General features: G+C 48.7%; 1 protein-coding gene across 1 annotated transcript in view; it reads left to right on the plus strand.

The window, feature by feature from the left end:
* Window positions 1–22,314, plus strand: part of ITGB5 (integrin subunit beta 5) — a 109,543-nt gene that overhangs the window by 39,878 nt on the left and 47,351 nt on the right. The window contains exons 5-7 of the mRNA XM_060099419.1: window positions 1,469–1,637; window positions 18,775–18,936; window positions 20,623–20,718. Coding sequence (XP_059955402.1) covers window positions 1,469–1,637; window positions 18,775–18,936; window positions 20,623–20,718 — 427 coding nt within the window. The remainder of the gene's footprint in view (window positions 1–1,468; window positions 1,638–18,774; window positions 18,937–20,622; window positions 20,719–22,314) is intronic.

Genomic DNA, 22,314 nt, shown 5'->3' on the forward strand with positions numbered 1-22,314 from the left:
AACAAAGGAACGGCAAGTGGGGACAGCTTCTCGCAGCTCTCCCTGTCCGGAGGCACCGTGGCCTTCATGGCAGTGGGCTTGACCCTGCAGAGGCGGCTTGCTGCGAGTGACTGAGGAGCAGGTACCGGAGGCCCTTAGAGGGGATGAGAGAGCCTCTTAGAAAGCCCAAGGTTGCCTCTCTCGGGGAGGAGGGGAGCCTCTCAGACCCGCCCCAGCGGCCCTTCCTGATGGCAGTTAGGCAGGAGCTGCTAGGAGTTGCTAAGCCTGTTTCCCTTCCCACGCACACGGCTTGAATTGGGTAGGTAACGAAGCCTTCCTCTCATGCCTCTCTGTTGGTGTTTGTTTTCTATCTTAGTTCTGAAAGAGAGGCTTCCTTAACATGGCCACAGACCCGCACAGTCTGGTCCAGCTTGCCTCCCCAGCCTCCTCGTAGCCCATCTTTGCCCTTGTTCCCTGCACTGCAGTCTAACTGGCCTCCCTCTGCCCTTGGGCTCTCTGTGCTCCCTTCTGCCCCAGGGCCCTTGCATTTGCTCTTCCCTCTCCCCTTTTACCCAGTGAACCTTTTTGGAAACAACGTAAGGCCCCTCTTCCTATTTCATTGGTTTATATATCCAAGTGAAACTCCTGCAGATGTGATTGGGCTCTAACTTCCTCCAGGAATGGGGCCATCTCTACTGCAAACTGGAGATGAGAACACCCAATATTCAGGAGAAAGACATGGCATTAACCTCCTATTGAGGTGCAGTACTTCCCTCTTTCCAGATTTCCAGGTAGAATTTTCCATTCGAAGATGGTTTGCTTCTAAGTGATTTCTCTTTGCGTCTAGGAGAGCTGATGCTTTATCATTCCAATATTTATAAATGAACGAAGAAACAGGACGTTTTCACTCCTGTTGCATTTAGGGTTTGCTCGGTTGCCAGCACGTCCTGGTGGTCTCTGAGGGGGTGCCCACGAAGGGGTTACGTGATCCTTTGTCACGTGCCAGCAGCTGAGTCGATGGAAGAAGCTGGTTTCGTCGAGTCGCTCTGCTCACGCTGCCCTCACTCGACATTGCCCGCCTTCCTCAGCCTGTAAGAGCCTTGCTCCCCCTCGGTGCCGCCCAGGCTGCGGTGCCTGTCCACCAGGCGCTTGCATCTTCCAAGGCCCACGTCAGGGCGCCTCCGTGACATCTTCCTCCGACTGCGGAAGCCCACTGTTAACCTCTACTTCCTACGCCCCATTTGTCCATTTCAGTCACTTACAGCCTGGTATGTGCCGTCTCGCCTGCAGTTTAGGGCTTGTGTTTGGAGAGTAGGGACTATGTTATTTCTCCGTGCTCCCCCACTGTGTCTGTCCCAGGGGTGCGTGGTAGGTGCTGAGTGAGTATTCATTGGTGCCGTTAAGGCACTCAGTAAATGCACAGAGTACTTGGTTGTTTAAGATTTGGGGACAATGAAGGAAAAGTGACTCCTCTCCTCTTTCTCTCTAGTTACAAGCTATTCCCAAACTGCGTCCCCTCCTTTGGGTTCCGCCACCTGCTGCCTCTCACAGACAGAGTGGACAGCTTCAACGAGGAAGTGCGGAAGCAGAGGGTGTCCCGGAACCGCGACGCCCCCGAGGGCGGCTTTGACGCAGTGCTCCAGGCGGCCGTCTGCAAGGTAACTTTCCCTTCGGGCTCTGTCCCTGCGCGGGAGGTCAGCGAAGAGGTGTCGGTGTGGGTGACGTGCGTTGGCCCTGCCTGCAGATTTTGAGCCACCGCAGCCTGTGGCTCCTGTCCACTCTTGCGTCAGAGGGTGAGCTCAGTGGGCCCTTGGGAAAATCTACAGAAGTCAAACCAGCTGGACTGCAGGGATGGCCTAGGGCTGGTGTGTGTCTGTGTCAGGGTGTGGCTCTGTACAATGGGATGTTGTCTTTGCCAGCAGACAGCTGTTCTGCTTTTCTATATTTGGCTCTTTTGCTTCTTTTTGGGACAGGGAACAGGGGGAAGAAAAGGTCAAGCCATATGCATAGAATCTTGTAGAATTTTATGGCCCAATTTTGGTAAACATTAAAAGAGTGCTCTGTTGGGGAATCCAGCTAAAAAGAGAATCGCTTGTCATCTTGGGTTTTGTTTCTGTTTGTTTGTTTTTCTCGTGTTTCTCTGTGATATGTGAATCCAGAGGGGAGGACACAGACTTAGGTCAGAAATGAACTCATGCTTTGAGACGTTCCAGTCTCAGCGAAATATGTAAATGGGATGTTGGTAATAACTTATTCTTAACATAATTTTCTATGTCAAAACAGCCCAATAACAATAACAAAAGATAAAAATAAATATCACTCTTGAATTTGCTATTCTAGCACATACTTTAACATTTTTTTCCATAGTGGTCATCATATACTACGCATAATTGGTAATGCTTTCTTGACCATTTTGGTGGGCTCAGCAACAGGGCGGTGGTTGGGATGCTCATATCTGGGGGAGGGCTGGGTAAAAGGAGGTTAGAACTCAGTTTGGAGAGGCCGCATGTCTGACCTCAGAGAGCCTGTGTTCAGTATGTCACAGATTCACTTTTCCTCCTCTTGGTCCTCGACAGAATGATAAGAGAGCCACGGTTGTCCTTTCCGAAATAAAAAACTGAAAGGAGACAGGAGAGATAAGGGGAAAGAAAGATATGAAGAAAGCACAGCTTCCTCAATCCTCTTCTTGGTCCCACTGCCTTTCTGCCCGTCCCTGTGTCCTTGGGGCCACCCCAGAGAGGACGGTCTCACAGTGGCCCCCTACCCAGGACGGCTGCAGAGTGGCCCCTGCCCAGCCGCTGGCTAGAGCAGAACGGTTTGATTCAGAGGCCCCTGATGCTTCGTAGCAGCCCAAGAAAGCCAGGTGGGACACAGCTAGAAATGTGTTCAGCTCTGAATCTTTCAAGTGCATCACAGAATAGACAGTTTATGGATTTACTTCAGAAAGAAAAATTATCTTTTTGACTGGCATTCAGATTATTGATTGTATGGGGTATTATATTCAGGGACATCCTGCCAGATCCACTCTTGGCAGGAGCAAATAGTGCAGGGAAAACACGAGATCCCTCTTATCTCCCCATCTTGGGAATATTGTGGGTTTTCTTTCCGGGGGAGGAAATTGTCTTTAAGGCTTGAGGGGAAGAACCCAGTGACAAGCCTACGCACTGTCCAGTTATATTAATTCTGTTTAATTAGATGAATCAGAATGGCATGATGGAATGCTTGAGGCACGGTGGTCCATGAGAAGCCGTTTGATTCGCTCTTTTGCCCACAGAGCCTTCCTGTGCCATCCCAGACCCATGAAAATATCCTTCCCTTTGAAAACTCAGTATTTCAAGACTCGAGTGCTTCAAAGCAGATGCTAGCAGATTTCTTAAAGTCAGTGCCCACACCTGGTTATGAATTAGTGTTGGCTGAGAGGGATTTTAGTGTGTGTTTCAGTTTTATATCTTGTGGCATTTTTTCTTATTCCCCACCTTGGCCTTTGTCATGGGGCGTCCCTGGAAAGTTACTAATTGCTTGGAATTATGCAGTCGATGAGATCCCAGCTTTTCTCCTCACCATTTCTTTTCCTTTGTGCTGTCAGTGTGTGTTTGGGTACCTATCAAGCAATTTCTTTCTCACTTGAAATCACCTATTTATAACGTCATCTTCCTGGTTAACCACAGCCTTATTTATAGTCGCTAAATATTGGAAATAGATTATGGCCTGTCTATTGATGAAAGGCTATAACAATCACACCCTAAAAGAATATTTGAGCACTTGAATAATACTTAAGATAAATTAAGAGAGGAAAGGAAAGCAAGTGATAAAACAGCATAGATGTATGACCCTATTTTGCAAACAAAAGAAAGAAAAATATGGAAAAGACTGGAAATAAATAGACCAAAGTGTTAACAGCAGTTGTCTCTGGTGATAGGATTAGGTGTGGTTTTTATTTTCTTCTTTGTGTTATTTTCTGTTTACTTAAATTTTCACAATAAATAACGTATGATTTTTAAAATTTGTAACGGAACATTTCAAGCATATAGAAGTAGAGAGAATAGTGAAAGAAAATCCCATGTACCCATGGTCCATCTTGGACAGTTACCAATTTGTAGCCAATCTTGTTTCATTTGCCTTCCTAACCATTGTATTCCCCATTATTTGAAGTAAATCCCAGATATCATTTGTTTCAATGATAATTAGATTTTTAAAGTTTTTTAAAAAGCCCTAAGCATGCCTTACTTTGTTGACTGAATTTTCTGCCTTCTCCTGATTTGCCCAGATTAAAGGCCCTTCCTCTTAATCCTGAAAACTGAATGTGACAGAGCCAGCAGGCCTGTAATCTCTGCAGTTGGAGAGGCGTCTCATGCAGGCAGGAGCTGGCTGGGTAGCCCCGGCAGCAGTGCACGCTCGGCTTCCTTTGACCCCATGCCCTGGAGACGGAGCTGATAACAGGCCTGCTTCATAGCCCACAGGAGGCTCTTTGTTCTGATTTCAGTCTCACTCTGGTTTCCCTGGGGTGGACTGTTAGTTACCAACTTTAGGGACTTAGGGGTATGGAATGCTCACATGACTGGTCTTAAATCCCACCCCCAAGGCCAACTTCACATTTCTTGGAAAGCTGCTTTTTGCAAAAAGAAGGGAACAGTCTGTTTCTACTTAGGATTCGATTTAGGAAGTAAAACTGCTTCCACGAGTGGAAGTTTTGAGTTGCCATCTTTCCCCCCAGCAGGTCACATTGTTAGGAGAGGCCATCGAAGAGTATCCACAGCTAAGGAACCCCTCTGTCACCAATGCAGGCATTTTCCCCAATGCTGTACCGGCCTGGGTTGGGATGAGGAATGCTGTGACCCATAATTTCTTATCTTTACCTCGAAACCTATTATTAAACTTGTTTATACTTTTTCTTGGTCTGAATAATAGTTTCTCCCATTACTGCTTTTATTGCTCTCCTGGGACTTTTCTAGAAGTTGAATCTAAGTTGTTTATTCTGAAAATGTATAGGTGGAAGTGTGATGAGTGGTTCAGACTGGAACCTTGGCTGCTTTCCTGTTCTCCCAAAATAGGGAGAGCTGGTGCCCTGGGAAGACAGAGGGCGGGGTGGTCCAGGAGCTCTGAGTTGTCAGTCATGGCTTTGCTGCTTTCCATGGCTCTCAGGTTAAAGAAGTTCCCTGAAAAGTTAAGCCTGGCTGGGTACGTCCTGGCCACACGGCTTCTATGGGCTGCTTTCTCCCGTCAGACAGAAAAATCAGATCCCTGCAACCCAGCCTGTTTCCCTTTTGGCCTCATCTTCTAGCCCCCTAACATTTATCCTTCTTATCCTTTCTGTTTTAATCTTGATTATCTAATTTTGCATTATTTATTAAGTTTTTAAAGCAGTGTGTGTCCTCAGAAATAGGTGGATAAGTAAGTCTCAAAGCAAACAAAGTAAATTTGCATTGCTGAGTAAAAGGTCTTGGCGTGGCTTGGGCCCTTTATTCCTTGGCTGGCGAGACCATCCTAATCTAAAACGGCGACCACGTCCCCAGAGAGGCCGGAGGAACAGCTTCCTCCAACAAGACTTTCTGCAGGAATGCAGACTCTGTGGGCCTCCGGAGACCAAATGATGGCTGCCCTTGCGTTACTGTCATCCGTGCTCCAGCTTGTTGGTAGACACTATCTCTGATTCTCACAGCAGTCCTTCAGTGTATTGGTGGTACTTGTCCCCAGTTTACAGGAGAGGAAACTGTTGGAAAGGGGTGGAGCCAGGATTTGAACCAGATCCAGTTGATTCTAAAGCCCAAGCCCTGTCTATTACGCTGTGCCAGGTGCTTTGGGAAGTAGCGACCGTGCCGTGCAGAGCAGAGAGGACTCAGAGTCCTGTTGTCCCGATTCAAGCTCTGGCTCTTCTGCTACTCACCGGCTCTGTGGCGGCCTGAGTGCTCATCTGGAGGCTGCAGGGAGGCGGGGCTGGAGGGGAGGAGGTCCAGGATGCCCTCCAGCTGTGCTGGTCGGTGCTCCTTTTCACAAAGGACTTGTCACAGCATTGTGCCCCTTTGCCCAGAGCCCTTGATTTTGGTTTTTGTCTCTCCTGGTTCAGGCTTGAGCTCCAGGCCAGGTAGGGGCTGCTGCAGATACCAGGAGAGGGTGGAGAATTCCCCATTCCTGGAGGCAGGCTTGGCTGTGTGAGGTTTTCACTCTGCCCAGCCTCCCCTGGAGTTGATTTGGCTTCTTCCGACTTGTTGCCTGATTTCTTTTAGACCTGAGACTTGTCATTTTTCCACGCATGAATTGAGCAATGTAGAAAACTGCCTTTCTTTCCTCAAGGAAGGCAGCGGCCCCTAACGCCTTCATGCCCCCCGAGGGGATGCCCCCCGTAAGTCCTTTGTTCATGCAGTCTGGGTTATCTGTCTCGGCATGTGTGAACCGTTTGTGCCAGCAAGTCGCACCACAGTTTCTGGGGCTTAATGCAACCCACCCTGCTTGCTCTTCCTCTGGCTCAGCGTCTTCGTGAAGCCCGTGAAGTATTGGATTTCCCTGTAGCCCCCCGGAGGCTGTGGGGCTGTGGGTGGGCATGCAGGCGCTCCGCCCATGACCGGGCAGTGCTTTTGTCGGAGGTGGTAAAGGTTCTCCCTGGTTTTCTATTTTGCACATGGTTGTGGTTTATTGTGTCCTTTTGAATCACTCGACTGTTTTAGTCCCTGGAGGGGACATGTCCGTGTTCTGCCTTCTGCCCGTGGGCTGTGCTGTAGGCTTCACTGCCCTGCTCACAGCTGCTGGTTCTGCTTTCCAGCTCAGGAATGTTTATTGTGTGCCCAGTAAGTGCTCGGTGGCAGGTATGGTGAAGAAAATTTTAAAAAGATGAGAAAAAGTCCCCATCCACACGGATTTGATTTGAGCTTTCAGATCCACTAGAAAGGAAATAGAACAACTCATTGGTAAACATTAAATGGAACCATGTGAAATTATGGACATGTGACTATCAATGAAATTTAATATTGGACCATTGATAGTTTCTCCTACAAAAATAGAAAACTCATATGGTTCAGCCTCATATATACAAACGTTTTTCTTTAGTTCAGATTGGACTTGCATAGAGTCTACGTCAGACATGTTCTACTGCATGTTGTTAGGGCTTGGGCTCTAGATGAATGTCGAAATCCTGAGTCATGGGCCGAGATTTCTTTTCCCTAAGGAAAGGAATATTGACATTTTTGCCCTTCTTAAGTTGAACCACAAACATTTTTTTTTTTTTTTTTTAATTTTTTGCGGTATGCGGGCCTCTCACTGCTGTGGCCTCCCCCGCTGCGGAGCACAGGCTCCGGACGCGCAGGCTCCGGACGCGCAGGCTCAGCGGCCATGGCTCACGGGCCCAGCCGCTCCGCGGCATATGGGATCCTCCCAGACCGGGGCACGAACCCGTATCCCCTGCATCGGCAGGCGGACTCTCAACCACTTGCGCCACCAGGGAGGCCCCACAGACAGATTTTTAAAAAAGAGTTTTCATGGGCTTCCCTGGTGGCACAGTGGTTGAGAGTCCGCCTGCCGATGCAGGGTACACGGGTTCGTGCCCCGGTCCGGGAGGATCCCACATGCCACGGAGCGGCTGGGCCCGTGAGCCATGGCCGCTGAGCCTGCGAGTCCGGAGCCTGTGCTCTGCAACGGGAGAGGCCCGCATACTGCAAAAAAAAAAAAAAAAAAAAAAGATTTTTCATTGCAAAGCATGGACAGAAACAGGAGAAACAAACTACTGGTGAGAATGTGTTTACTGTTACAAAGTGACAGAAATAGGCTTGAATGTCCACATGATTGGGGAAGCAAATTACAGAAAGAATTCAGCCTTATTTTTCCTTAAGTGCATTGTAGGAATCAGGACTCCTTAGTCCCCAGGCTCAGATCTGCTGTAGGGTCTGCCCCTTGGCTAATCAGGTCAGCCCCCTTTCCTTCCTCATTTCTTCCCCCAAACCTGTTATCTCTGTGCTTGCCTGAAAGGTCAGTGTACAGAGTGTTTTAGTTTTGACTTCTGGAAATTTGTTGGGCACTTACAGTCTGCAAGATGCCCCACTAGCTGCTGTGAGGCTTGCACAGATGACTGAGCCACGGCTCCCGTCCCCGGGAGCATCACTGCAGTTGGACGACAGATGCCTATACGACAATCTAAGGTACCGGTGGAGTGCACAGACACTCTAGAAGGTCTGGCCCTGGTGGGACCCGGTGGTTGACTCACAGTGTTCTTCCCCTTCAAGGGTCACCTTGGTCTCTTTGCCTCCCCGTGTTTGCCCTGAGGCTCTGGAGCTGACGATGCTCTTGATTACCATTGGCTGCGTGCTTTGTGAGAGCCAGGCTCTGTGCCAAGCACCTCATGGGGCCTGTTTTACGTAATCCTTTGAAGGTGGTTGTACTGTCTGCGTTTGATAAGGAAGCAGCCCTAGGAAGGTTGAGTAACTTCTTGAAGGTCTTACAGCTGGAAATGACAGAGCCAGAGATGGAACTGTACCCACCTTCCTGGCTCCAAAGATGGGAGTTCTCAACCTTGACCTTAGATAACCTGCCGTCTTTTGTGGCCACACAGGAGTGGAGAAGTGGGAGGGGTGTGCTTGCAAAGAGGGCCAAGTCCTCCTCTAAGGAACCATTTCGATTTCCCACGTGACCCGGTTTGCCAGTGGTAGAGCCAGGACTGACCCTGTCCCGGGAGAGACAGCTGCACACGCTGCTGTTCTCTGGAACTCTGGAACTAAGAGTTTCCTGTTTATCAGAAACAGTTATAACATGGCTCTGGCAGCCTCCGGGTTTTCTAGGGAGACCACGGGTAGGGTCCCAAGGTCAGTGCGCTGCTGGAGCCTAGCCCTTTGAGTGAGCCTGCTTGTCTTTGCCCTTGGCTTCCCCATCTGTGACACGGGAACACTGATAACCCCCTTTTCATTCAAAATTCACGGTGTCTCGGAACCGTGGGTTCTGCTGTTCAGCTCTCCCAGATAGCGCCATGGTGACACTTTTTCAGATGGCGCTTCCTTTTCGCAGTGAGGGAGCATGTGGCTGGTGACTCTTCAGTGACAGCTGAGGCCCATGAGCTATGTTGACACCCAGCTGGAGGACCCAGCTATGTGGGTGGCCATCGATTTTACTTAACTTAGACTGACATCGAGAACAGAGACCCCGTCATTTAAAGCTAGTGTTTCTGTCCTTGCTGAAACGGCATCCTGATCTAGGCCTCCCCTGTATTGAACACTGTTTACCAGAGAGAGTATTGTGGGCCTTGTCTCGGAACAAGAAAGCCAAAGCAAACGAGCCAGGCTGTATTCGGGTGGGCCCCACCACCCATGTCCTCTAAGGCCGCTGGGTGGGGTGTCAGCTTTTCTCAGGTTCCCAGGAATCGGTGTTCCAGGCCCTCCCGTGCACCCTCCCACAGGGCATCCCTGAGCCTCCCTCTCACACTTGTCATGCTCTGCCGTGGTCCCTGTGTATAAGCAAGTCACTAGGACATGGATATTGGGACCCACAGGCTTCTGTGAGCCTGTCGGAAGATTCAGCTGCCAAACACAGGCCGTGCGCTGCAGGGTCTCCAGGCCGCAGTCCCAGCCCTGCCTTCCTCTGCAGCCAGACCACATCCAGGGACCTGCGTCTGCCTCTGGGGCTGTGTTTAAGGCAGACGCTGATAGCTAGAGAGCAGGGAGGGGTGAGTGGATGGTGCGGGGGCTGGAAACCACACCTCTGAGGAGTGGTTAAAGGTTGACCAAGACGAGAGACACCACAGCAAGAAGCGTGTTACGTAACCTCAGACATCACTAAGAAGAGAGCTGTTCCAGGGGATGAACTAGAGTAGCCACAGGGAAGCAGGTTTGAGTTCAAGGCAAGGGAGAAGTTTCTAGCGAAGACCTCTGCTCAGCTGTGGAGCAGGCTGCCAGTTGCGGCAGTGAGTCTGAGTGGGGACCGCAGGCCCATGCGGAGGAGGTGCCAGATGAAAGATCCCTGCACGAGTGGAACGTGGATGAGCCAACCTCGGAGGTTTTTTTCCAAACTTCAGGTGCTACTTATTTCCTCTGAGGCAGCTTTTCTGCCCAGTAACCCACTGGTGCTTTTGTTCTGTAGTGGCTCCTTCTAGCCTGTCTGGTCCTCACCGCACCCTCTTAAGCTGCATTTGTGTTTGGCCACCATGACCGTGAACTCTGCCGTGCACACTCGTTCTGTGTGCCAGGCTCAGCTTGCCTGGAGCTGGCACCCAGAAAAGCTTTCCACTCCCGATGGCTTCCCCACGGAGCCACCTTACCAAGTGGATAAAAGTCCAGGTGCGGTGGGGCAGCTCAAGGGCACCCAGGGACAGTCTGGAGGTGGGCGGGGGAGGATGGAAGCCTTTGAGTGACCTTCCTCTTTGTCAGACCGTGTAGCCCCTTGCGTGTGACTCGTTCCAACCCCAGAAACCAAATTGCCGCACAGGCCAGAGCTTCATGTCCTCTAACAGAGAAATGACATCCTTACTCCCTAGCCATCGTTTCACTCTCTCTGGGGCCACATTGTGGAGGTGAACAAGCCAGCAAGTCTGCCTTCACTCTTGGGAGGAGCCAGTTTATATTTATTTTCTCAAAGGTTGTAAGGCCTGGTCTTCCACCTCCATCTGCTTCCCCTTTGCATGGACCACTGTTCTCTCTTTGCCATTTCAGGATCCCGGGTTCCCCAGGCTGACTTCCAGGCCTGGCTGCCCAGGGCCTCCAGTAACCATCCCACTGAGTGCCCTGGCCCCTCTCCCCTCCTCCACCCTTCTGCAGCTCGTGTTGGATGATCCCCATGGCCTTGCTGCCACCCTTTCTGCAATTCCCATTCGTTTTCTCAGATCTCAGTGCATGACAGGTGATTTCATGAAATATTTTCACTTAAGTTAGCCCCTTCCTGCTTCCCGTATTTATGTGATTAAAAGAAGAGGTCTGTTGGATTCCAAAGCATATTAAATAGTTGGCGGCAGTGGGAGTGATGTGATTGAAGACTTGTGGACATTGTGAGGGAGGTTTTCTTGTTACCCAACCCTGATCTTGTTCACGTATCCACTTACTACTCATTCCTTACGGAGTGCCAAGTATGTGCCAGGTGCAGTGCTCTTTGTTATTCTGGGCCCTACATCCCTTCCTCTCTTCTCTCAGCTTCAGATCTCTGCTGCTTTCTGAGGACAGAGCAGAGTTTGGTAAGTTCTCCACTGAGCTTCCAACTGGAGAAAGTCATCTCTGGCCCCAGCACAGATTGGACTGGTGGCCCGTACAAAACCAGAGGGTTTGCCTCCTGGGAATGGATGGAGTCAGAGGTTCTGGGCTTGGCGGCAGCTCCCCCCCACCACTCATTACTTCTGACACGTGTGTCCAGAGTCTGTGGACGGCTGCTTTTCACATAGCATGGTCTCCTGCGCACGTGTGTGATTCGCCTGGAACAGCTGGAGTAAACGTGGGTCACAGAACACATCACCCTCGGGTGGCAGAAGGCAGGCTGGTGGCTGGGAGAGGGGTGAGCCTTGCGCCTCACCTGCTCCCCCAGAGTGGGCTTAGGAAAAGGAGGGTAAAACGCGTAGCATTGCCCAAAGGCTCTGGCTCAACACAGGTCATGGGAGTGGACTATAAGACAGAATGGACAGTTTGGGACTGGAAGGGTGTTGCTGTGGGACCAGGGAAGTAGGATGAAAAAGATAATTCTAAGTTTTCTAGATAAGACATTTGATGGTCCCTTTGTCAGCAATGGGGAAGCCTGGAGTGGAAGATGGTGCATCAGCTTTGGAGAAGTTGAGTTTTGGGTGACGGCAGACATGTCTGGCTTTTGGCCCAGACCTGGGACTAAAGTTCAGGAAGGAGATCAAGTGGCAGAGGTAATTAATTGCGAGCTGTCCAAGCAGATGCATGGCACTTGGGTAAATCTCCTTGGGGACAGTGTTACCTTTGACCTCATCCAGTGCTGGGAGAGGAGGTGGAATCCGCTAGCAGCCATAGGAGACGGGGGCATTGGACGGTGCGGTGTCCAGGAAGCCAAGGGCAGGAGGGCTCGACAGAGGCCCTGGTCGGCAGCAGAGAGGCCGGAGAGCAAGGCCAGAGGATGGCTGCGGGGCTGGCAGCAGGACCTCAGCGCTAGCTTCGAGGTTCTCAACCTTGGCGCCACAGTAGGCTCCCCCAGGAGCTTTAGAAGCCCCGGTGGCTGGGCTGCAGGTCACATCAGAACTGCCGGGCATCAGCATCGTCGAAGCTCCCTTGAGGACCTTACGTGCAGCTGGGGCAGAGAACCACTGTGCGTGTGGGGGCAGGAGGTGGGTGACTGGAAGCCGCCGGTGAGAGAGACGGTAGGGGGGTGTGGAGAAGTCGGGTTATACGGAGCTGGGGAGAGGAAATAGAGGCAGCCAGTCTGCTAGTCGTAGAGGCAGGTGATGAGAGATGTTGGGTCAAAAACAGAGTGTTTATGGGCCTTCCTGGTGGCGCAAGTGGTTGGGAGTCCGCCTGCCGATGCAGGGGATACGGGTTCGTGCCCCAGTCTGGGAGGATCCCATGTGCCGCGGAGCGGCTGGGCCCGTGAGCCATGGCCGCTGGGCCTGCGCGTCCGGAGCCTGTGCTCCGCAGCGGGGGAGGCCACGGCAGTGAGAGGCCCGCATACCGCAAAAAAAAAAAAACAAAAAAAAAAACAGAGTGTTTATTAGAAGTGGGTCGTGAGCATATCTTTAGGCACAAGGAAAGGACGCAGAGGAAATTGACTGATGGAACGGTGCTCCAGAGAGGGTGGGATTTGGGGGCTGCGTTTCCTTGGGGAGGGAGAGCACGCCTTCCCTGAGAGCATTAAGACCAGAGGAGAGGCCAGGGGGATGCCTGTTTATTTATGACGGAGAGGCATACTAGGGCTGTGGAACCAGACACTGAGTGCCTGGAATAGACGAGGTGAGTCCTGTTACCTGTGTCCATTGCTCACCTGAGCACGTGGGAACTGGGAGTTGGAAAGCTGGAACAGACCTTGTGGTGGATTTGATGCAGATTTGACTGGAGAGAAGGCAGGTAAACTGCAGGCTCGGCCAGATGCTGGATTTCTGGCTTCGGAGTCCAGCGCATTTCCATCCCGCCCACCCGTGACATTTTCATCTGAGGGCTGACCTCTACCATGTTTAGGAGATTGGCTTTTAAAAATCTTGTTTTTACCCAGAGACTTGGAGAAAAGTTTAGCTAAACAAATAAGTCTGTCTTTTTTTCTCTTAAAATAGTTTTGTATAAAAAGAGAATATATTCAATCTAAAAATTTAGAAAATGCAGAGAGCAGAAAGGAAATAAACATCACCCATAACCCTACAATCCAAAAATAAGATGATGTGTTTCCGGATTTAAGTCACAGATTTTCAGCTCCATGGAAATACTGAGGACAATCACTGTCAGTTCTTGACTGTTTACTACATGCAGGTACTGAGCTGGGTGTGCTCCTTGTGTATCATATTGCTTAATCCTCTCAACAACCCTATTCTATCAATACTATTATTATCTCTATCTTGTAGCTGAGAAGCTGGGACTGGGAAAGATTAACTAACATGCCCAATGTCACAAAGACAAGCCGAGGGAAGATGTGGGCATGAACTGAGGTTTGCCATTTATCCGAGCCCACACTCCCAGCTGCTTTGTGGGCACTGCCACCAAACAAAGGAATATGCATAATTCCCAGCACAGTATTGACATTCAGTCTGGTCATCTAATTTACTATATTTGAATGACTTTCTGAGCACACCAAGCCTTTGTTTAAAAAAACTTTACTGAGGTATGATTGATGTATAGTAAACTACACATATTGAACGTGTACAACTTGACAAATACTGACATTTATACATACCCATGAGATATATATTCACCGTAATCAAGATGACGAACATATATCCTTCTCCCCCCAAAAAGGAGTATTTGTGCTCCTTTGTCATTTCTCCCTCCTGCGTCTCCTGCCCTCTTTCCCCAGGCAGCCACTACTTTGCTTTCTGTCACTACACATGAGTTTGCGTTTGTTAAAACCTCAGAAATCCAGTATATACTCTTTTTGGCCTGGCTTATTTCACTCAGAACTGTTTTGAGATACATCTGTGCTATTGAGTGTCACCTGTGCTAAGGAGTGATCACTCCTTTTGTTACTGAGTAGTATTCCCTTGTGTGGATACACCACAGTTTATTCATCCACCTGTAGATGGGTATCTGGGTTGTTTTGGATATTTGGTAGTTTTTGCCTATTATAAATGCAGCTGCTACAAATGTGTTCAAGTCTTTGTGTGGATGTATGCTTTTATTTCTCATGGGTCAGTCCCTAAGAGTGGGATGGCTGGGTCATGTGGTAGGTGTTGAACTTTTTAAGAAATTGCTAAACTGTTTTCCAAAGTACCTGTATCATTTTATAACCCTATGGGCAGTGTCTGCCAGTTCCGTTTCCTCCACATCTCAGTGTTTGATGTGGCCAGTCTTTTTAATTTTTAACCATTCTATTAGGTGTGTGGTAGAATCTCACTGTGGTTTTAATTAATACAAGGCTTTTAAACTTTTCGGTATGCAAGCCTTCATGGTCCCTGTAGTGACCGTGGAGCCTCACACATCAAGAAGCAAAAGGAGACGAGAAGGAATGTAAAAGTTATTACTAGTCTGAGAGTAGTAACTATAGACCCCTTTTTTAGTGTGTCTTATGTACTAAATACTTGTTAACCTAGGATCAACCCTGCAAAGTAGGATTATCTTCATTTTACAGAGGAAGAAACTGAGGCTGAGAGAGATGAAGTGACTGACTTAGGGTCTCCAAAAGCAAACCCTTGAACTCAGCCTTGTCTGTGCCAAAGCTCTCATATGCTGGCCCCCATGCCACACTCCATTCTGTAGTTATTCCTTTAAAAAAAAAATCCACTTTCCCACTACTGATCTCCACCCCAAATGTGGATACAGAACTTAAGACTTCAAAATAGTCCAAGCAGCCAGTAGGAAAATTATTTCTATTGTAAATTCTCTGTGGAGTCAGTGCTTGTAAAATCTCCAAGCCCAAAAGCCTGGGTGAATGAATAAGCATCTCATTCTGTGCAGCCCGACCTCTGGGCCAAGTTTGTTAACATCACTTACATAACAAGAGTCCACTTCAGAGAAGACAGAATTAATATTATTAAGCCATGCTACTCTTCATTTGTGGAGCTATTTCTGTTTCAGATGCAATCTTCTAATTCAACAAACATTTATCCTGGATCAGCAGTCATTAGTTGAGAGCTTACCAAGTACTTTGATGAACTACCTCAATTATTACACACCCTCGGCTCTCCCTATGTGATTGGGTAGTTAGCTTTGCGGATAAGAGGCAGGTCATCTGAATCTGACTTCTCTGGTTCTTACTGGTTCAGTGACCTTGGGCTAGTGACTTAATGTCTCTGAACACCAGTGTCCTCATCTGCAAGATGAGAGTATATTACCTCCTTCATAAGGGTTGCAGTGAAGATGTGATGGAATAGTGGAGGTGAACAGTAAATGTTAAGTATTATTATTCCTGTCTTACGAACAAGAAAAAACTTTGAGATGTTAAATAATTGTGGTCAAAGCTACACAGGTAGTTGGTAGTGACAAAAAGCTCCCATGCCCACTTTCAAGTTTCCAAGGTCCACGTTATTCTATCTGCTTGCTGTCACCCTCCTTAGGTTCCTGCCTGCCCCTTGAGAAGCTGGCGTGGAAGAAAAGGAGGCTGAAAAAGTTAAATGACAGAGCCAGCATTCAAAGCCTAGTCTTTTAAAAGTAGCACTTATTAATGATAGTTTGGGGGAAAAAAAAAAGATACTGCCTCTAATCTCAATCCCAACATCATTATGGTATATTTTGTTTCAGTCTCTGTTCTCTTTTTAGTGGAGAGTGATGCCTGTTTCTTACATAGTTTGTAATCACACTGTAATTACAGTACTGTATTCTTTGTTTTTCACTTTATATTATACATGCTTACACATAATTTCATACTTTTTATGAACATAATTTCTAATGGTGGAAAGGAGAGATCTCAGTTTACTTAACCGTTCCCGTATTCAGGTAGGGTAGTCACCTCTTTCCTGTTTTGTCACTATTAGTAAAAATACTGCCGTGCGTACTTCAGAATACTTCTTGCAGATAGAGTCTCCTGCGGTAGAATCATCCAGTCAAAAGATGTATATACTTCTTTAAGGGTTTTTCAAAGTGAGGTGTATTGAGGGATGATTTACATAGAGTAAAATTCACCCTTTTTAGGTATAACGTCTTAGAGCCACCCCGACAATTAAGATATAGATGAAGAAAAGAAATGAAAAAAAAAAAGATATAGGTAATTTCTGTCACCTCAGAAAGTTTCCCAACGCCCATCTGTTGTTGACCTCTCCCTTTGCGCTCAGCCTTTGGCAACCACCAATCTGTTTTCTGTCCCTATATTTTTGTCTTTCCGTGAATAACTTCTGAATGGGGTTAGGCAGTAAGTTGCCTTTTGAGTCAGGCTTTTTTCACTTAACCTAGTGCTTTGGAGATTCATCTGAGTTGTGTGTATCAGCAGTTTGTTCCTCTTTATTGCTGAATAGTATTCCATTGTAGAGATGTACTACAGTTTGTCTATGTATTCACCACCTGATCGTGAATAATTAATTCAAATAATTAATTTGTCAAATTAACTGATTAATAATAATTCATCAAATTTTTATCCTGTGAATCATCTAAGAAATCTTTGCCTATACCAAGGTCACAAAGCTTTTCTTCTTTGTTTCCTTCGGACGTTTTATAGTTTTAGGTCTATGATCCACTTTGAGTTCATTTTTGTATACAGTGAGAGCTGTGGGTTGAGGTTCATTTTTTTTTTTTATATGGATGTCTAATTATTCCAATACCTTCTATCGAATTGACCGTATGTGTGGGTCTATTTCTGGTTTCTATCCTGTTCCACTGGTCTGTGTGTCTATCTTTTTGTCAGTACCACACTATCTCAATTATTGTAGCTTTATAATAAGTCTTGGCCTTAGATAATGAATCCCCCAACTTCGTTGTTGTTTTTCAAAATTGTTTGATGAGTTTTCATTGTCTTTCCATATATTCCAGTTATTAACACCCCCTCCCAAGACATCCAGTCCTGCCTCCAAGGGGATCCACTTATCTCCCCTTCTAATACCGTAAATTAGTTTTGTCACAGCTTAGAATGCATCTCTGTTAGGGACCTTCTAGGTTGCTTCCTCTGGGTTCTGAAAACGTGCCCGGCCTCGTCGTGGTGCCTTTACTAGCGCCTAGAGCAGCCCACTCCCCACCCCAACTTCTGCCTCCTCTGTCATTTCTTCTTCCAGTTTCCTTGAAGGGTCCTGCTCACCTTCAGCTCAGCTGACATTTCCTCTGCCCTGGGAAGCCTTCTCTCCTCCTCCCCAGGTTTCCATTAAAAGTGTATTTACCTTCATTAGCATGCTTATTGTGGTATGTTAAAGTTGTGTTTCCACTTGACTGCAAGCTTTTTGAGGTCTGGAACAGGCTGTTTCTTAGACCCAGTGCCTTCCATGGGGACTGCATGTGGTAGGAAGTCAGTAATTGTCTGTTGGATGAACGTTAAGAGTCTGGGAAACTGATTCCCCAAAGGTGAATTCTTTGCTCACAGCTGGCCTCCTGGCTTTCAGTCCTCCCTGGCTTCCTTTCAAACTGCCTTTTCTTCCTTGTGTTATGCTGACTTTTTTTTTTTTTTTTTTTTTTGCGGTACGCGGGCCTCTCAGTGCTGTGGCCTCTCCCGCTGCAGAGCACAGGCTCCGGACGCGCAGGCCCAGCGGCCAAGGCTCACGGGCCCAGCTGCTCCGCGGCATGTGGAATCTTCCCCTCTGGACACGCAGGTCCAGCGGCCATGGCTCACGGGCCCAGCCGCTTCGTGGCATGTGGGATCCTCCCGGACCGGGGCACGAACCCGTGTCCCCTGCATCGGCAGGTGGACACTCAACCACTGCGCCACCAGGGAAGCCCGACGCTGACTTTTTGCGACTTATTTCCACGCTGCTTTTGGAGCAAATGAGAAAATATCATAGCTCTTGAAGGCTGTTTTATCTATCATTGTGGCGATAAGAAAGAGAGGATGATACCCTCAATCCCTTATCTGCCATAAGGTGATAGCTTTTAACTTGTAAAGTCTGTGAATCCAGTCTCCTATTTCAGTGTCAAGTGTACATGTGTAGATAACTCAGCAGTGTTTAAACCCTTCCTATATTCATCCTGCTACCCACGTATTTGGGGATGCTCTTTCACTACTGGTATGAAGGCAACCCTATCCCAGTTTTTGTTGCCCTGTATCAGGGTCTAGCTGCTCCTACTAGTAATGACTGGGAGTGTTTTTGTATCGGGGCCACAGTGTCTAAATATGAAAAAATAGAGTCCTTCCCTTGCAAGATAGCTCGTATTGAGCCGTGCCTCTGTCTGAAGAATGGATACATTCCATACAGTGAAGCAGTAAAGGGAGAAAAGAGCTAATCTGATTGACCTTAACTACCAGAGTAGTTCAATTCATGATTGGAGTGGTTTACTTCTACCAGAAAGATGGCAGGTTTTCTCAGATCCTCCAAAGACAGATCTGTCTGTTGATCATTTGAGCACTCTGTTGTGAGTGATTCGTGTCTAATTGGGGGACTGAAGTGGTCACTTACCAGTCATCTTAGACAAGGGCAGCCAGCCGAGTGTGTTGAAGGGAGGTTGGGGGGCTAAAGGCTGCTCTGCGGAAGGAACTATAGGGGAGGCTAAAAGGGGAGGCGTCCAAGGGGAGTGGCTGTCAGGTACAGAGTCGAGCAGGGAGGGGCAGGATGCCCCAGGGCAGGCTTGGGTGGCAGCCAGGAAGCCCTAACACCCATCAACCTCTGTCCCTCAGGAGAAGATCGGCTGGCGAAAGGACGCGCTGCACTTGCTGGTGTTCACAACGGACGACGTGCCCCACATCGCGCTGGACGGAAAGCTGGGGGGCCTGGTGCAGCCTCACGACGGCCAGTGCCACCTGAATGAGGCCAACGAGTACACTGCCTCCAACCAGATGGTGAGGACTGGGGACCCCAGCACCGCTCCCGCCACCCCGCCTGTGGTCCGAGGCCTCACAGGCCTTTGCCACCTTCCTCTGGACCTCTACTCACCGACTTTCCACCCCGTTCTTGGGACTGGGTCTCTACTCCATCTTCTCCAACTGGGCTTCTAGAACTTCTCCTCATCGTTAACTTAGAACATTTCTCAGGGATTTCTGTAGCTGGTTCATCTTTCTGTTTTTTTTTTTTTTTTTGCGGTACGTGGACGTTTCACTGTTGTGGCCTCTCCCGTTGCGGAGCACAGGCTCCGGATGCGCAGGCTCAGTGGCCATGGCTCACGGGCCCAGCCGCTGCGTGGCATGCGGGATCCTCCCGGACCGGGGCACGAACCTGCGTCCCCTGCATCAGCAGGCGGACTCTCAACCACTGCGCCACCAGGGAAGCCCCCATCTTTCTGCTTGTGTGCCCCCACATGGGGAGTGTTTAGTCGAGGGAAGAGGTGACCTGGCGAGACAGGATGGATCTCAAAGGGGAGAGGTGATTTTGCACGAGGGAGAGGACTGTGTTCCAGCAGAGCCAGAAACTGGGATAGAAGTTATGGGGCAAGACCAATGAAGACGGGACTTCCTGACTTCTAGAAATGGGTTTCCTGATGCCCTGAGTTCCATCAGTGTCAGGGGTGGGGTGGCAGGTGTCCTACATGGGATGAGAAGCCCCAAGGACCTTCCACTCCCAGTAGCCTGTCACTGGGACCATGCGATTAAACAGAACTTAGGCAGAATTTCAAACATATACTAGGCCAGTGAAGTGGACTCTACCTAACTATCAACCAGACCCAACAATTAAGAATTTTCCACATTTGCTGTACAGTTTTTTCCTCCCAAAATCTACACCCTCTTCCTTCCCAAACCCATTCTGGTGTCTGGCTAGAGAGAAATCCTTTCTAATTCTTGCTGGACTAGCCCATTTTCTCCAGTTTTAAGAGGTGATCAAGAGTAATGGAGTCTGGGAAAAAGAACTCGTAACCACACAACCTGATAACTGTAGAACTCACCGGTGAGGACCCCTGCATCCATCATCAGCCCGTAAAATCCTCCCGGACATTGCTAAGCTGCCTCGAGGTGTCCTCCCTCCCTTCTTGCTCTGCACCCCTCCCCCGCCATAGCCCAACTTTTAGTCCAAATATCAACAGCCTCTTCTGCCCATTCTGAGCCATGAGAGGACTGAGCAGAACCTGTAGGAGACATTGGCAGGCCCAGTATTGGGCATAGGAAAAGGAAAAATAGGGCAAGGAGATCAGGAAGATAAGTCTTAGGGAAGAGAGGGAAGATAACAGGTGTTGATGGTAGGTGGTCGGACGTGGTGGCTCTCCTTTTGGGGACTTGCCCCTTCTGCCCCATTCCTGCTGAAGGGATGGAAACACGGACCAAGTGTGGGAAACCTCCACTCATCACTTCTCTATTCTGGGTTGGAGGAGTAGGAGGAGTGAGTCTAGCTTAGTAGGTGCCAGAAGGTCCTTTCTTGGAGAATCCCCCCTACAGTTTCTCAGTAAGGAGCTGCCGAGGGGGCGTGGTTATTAAGGTGCTGCCAGGGGAAGATGCTTATCATGGCAAGTGAAGAGTTACTGAGTGCACGTTGGAGCCACCTGCTCGTGTGTCAGCCTGCGAGAACTGTTACAACCTTGACTTATGCCTTGGCCCTAGGACTATCCATCCCTTGCCTTGCTTGGAGAGAAATTGGCAGAAAACAACATCAACCTCATCTTTGCAGTGACGAAGAACCATTATATGCTCTACAAGGTACACCTGGAGGGAGTGAGGGAGGCTGATGGCCTGAATCTGGGGGCCCTGCTGACCCTGAGGTGAATGGGAGATTGGAATGTGGGGTCAGGTGAAGTGTGGGGAGGCCGGGTGAGGAGTGTTAACAGCCCTGTTCTATGTGGGCGGAGATCCAGAGGAGGGTGCAATATAGCCCTGTCCTGATCTACTGGAAAATAATAGTATTAAGGAAGCTCTTAAGCGTTCATATAGCAGTACATACCAAGGAAGTTAAACATATGGTTTCTAATTTGGTAATGAGAAGAACTTTGGAAATAGTTTTTCAGATGATGAAATGGAAACACCCAGGGAACAGGGAAGGATGATATAAAATGAAAATGTACAGAAAGAAAACTAGGCATCTAGGCAGGCTACATCACCAGTTCCACAGTCCAGAGTTTTTACGCCTTCCTGCAGAGTACGGGGGACCAGTGGGTTAGTTTGGGACAGGAATTTCCGAAGAAAACAATACGTGTCTTGAGTGAACAGAGCAGTATGTGTGTGAGTCTGCCTTGTCTAAGAGAGACTCTTCCAGGGTCATCCCATGGGCCACCATTATACATTTCCCTCGTGGATGTGCTTTTTCCCACAATCACAGGCAAGTTGCCTTTCACTAGAACTCTCCTCCAGGCTGCTCAAGGAGTGTTCGTGTGAGCCAGGTGTGAAGCCCAGCTCACCTCTGACATCTTTTGAATTGAGAGGTTATGAGAAATTAATCCCCACCTCTAGAACAGCCAACTGTCCCCTCTCTCTCTTTTTTTTTTTTTTTTGCTATACGCGGGCCTCTCACTGCCGTGGCCTCTCCCGCTGTGGAGCACAGGCTCCGGACGTGCAGGCTCAGCGGCCATGGCTCACGGGCCCAGCCACTCCACGGCATGTGGGATCCTCCCGGACTGGGGCACGAACCCATGTCCCCTGCATCGGCAGGCGGACTCTCAACCACTGTGCCACCAGGGAAGCCCTCCCCTCTCTTTCCTGCTCTTAAATATCCACAGAAGAACCCTTGTCTGATGGTGTGTTTATATTGCTCCTGCCTGAGATAATCATTGATAAAATGCCACTTACACCTTCTTGAGTTCTTTATCTTCTTTTAGTCTGAATCAGTTTTAGAAGATGAAAACAAGGGAAGGAGATTGTTTAGTGAAGATAGCAGGATAGAACATATCCAATTACAAATACCATTTTTAGAGGTCAGTTGCACAGACTGTACTGAGAATGCTACCGGATGCTTCAGGAGGGAAGACACCTACCTTGGCTTAAGCCAGCCTTGCTCAGAACCAAGGACCTCTCACTCGGGAGGCAAATCCAGTCCAAGGCAGGCTGAGGGTGGCGGATGTTTCTAGCTATTTCTGTCACTTTAGTAAGTGACATACTCAGGCCTTTGTACAAGTGAAAGAGGAAAGGCAGCCACTTCAAGGCTGCCTGCTTTGCCAAAGACTTCACCCAGAGATACCAGACCTCCTTGGGAAGGCACCATTCACATTCATTTCCCTCCTAGGAAAAGAGGCTGTATTTGAGACCCTTAGAAAAGTTTCCCCTTTCACTCCTGCTGGACAGGTCGAGGGCATCCTTGAACTG

This window comes from Mesoplodon densirostris, chromosome 5 (genome assembly GCF_025265405.1).
Source record: "Mesoplodon densirostris isolate mMesDen1 chromosome 5, mMesDen1 primary haplotype, whole genome shotgun sequence".
Classification (NCBI taxonomy): Eukaryota; Metazoa; Chordata; class Mammalia; order Artiodactyla; family Ziphiidae; genus Mesoplodon; species Mesoplodon densirostris.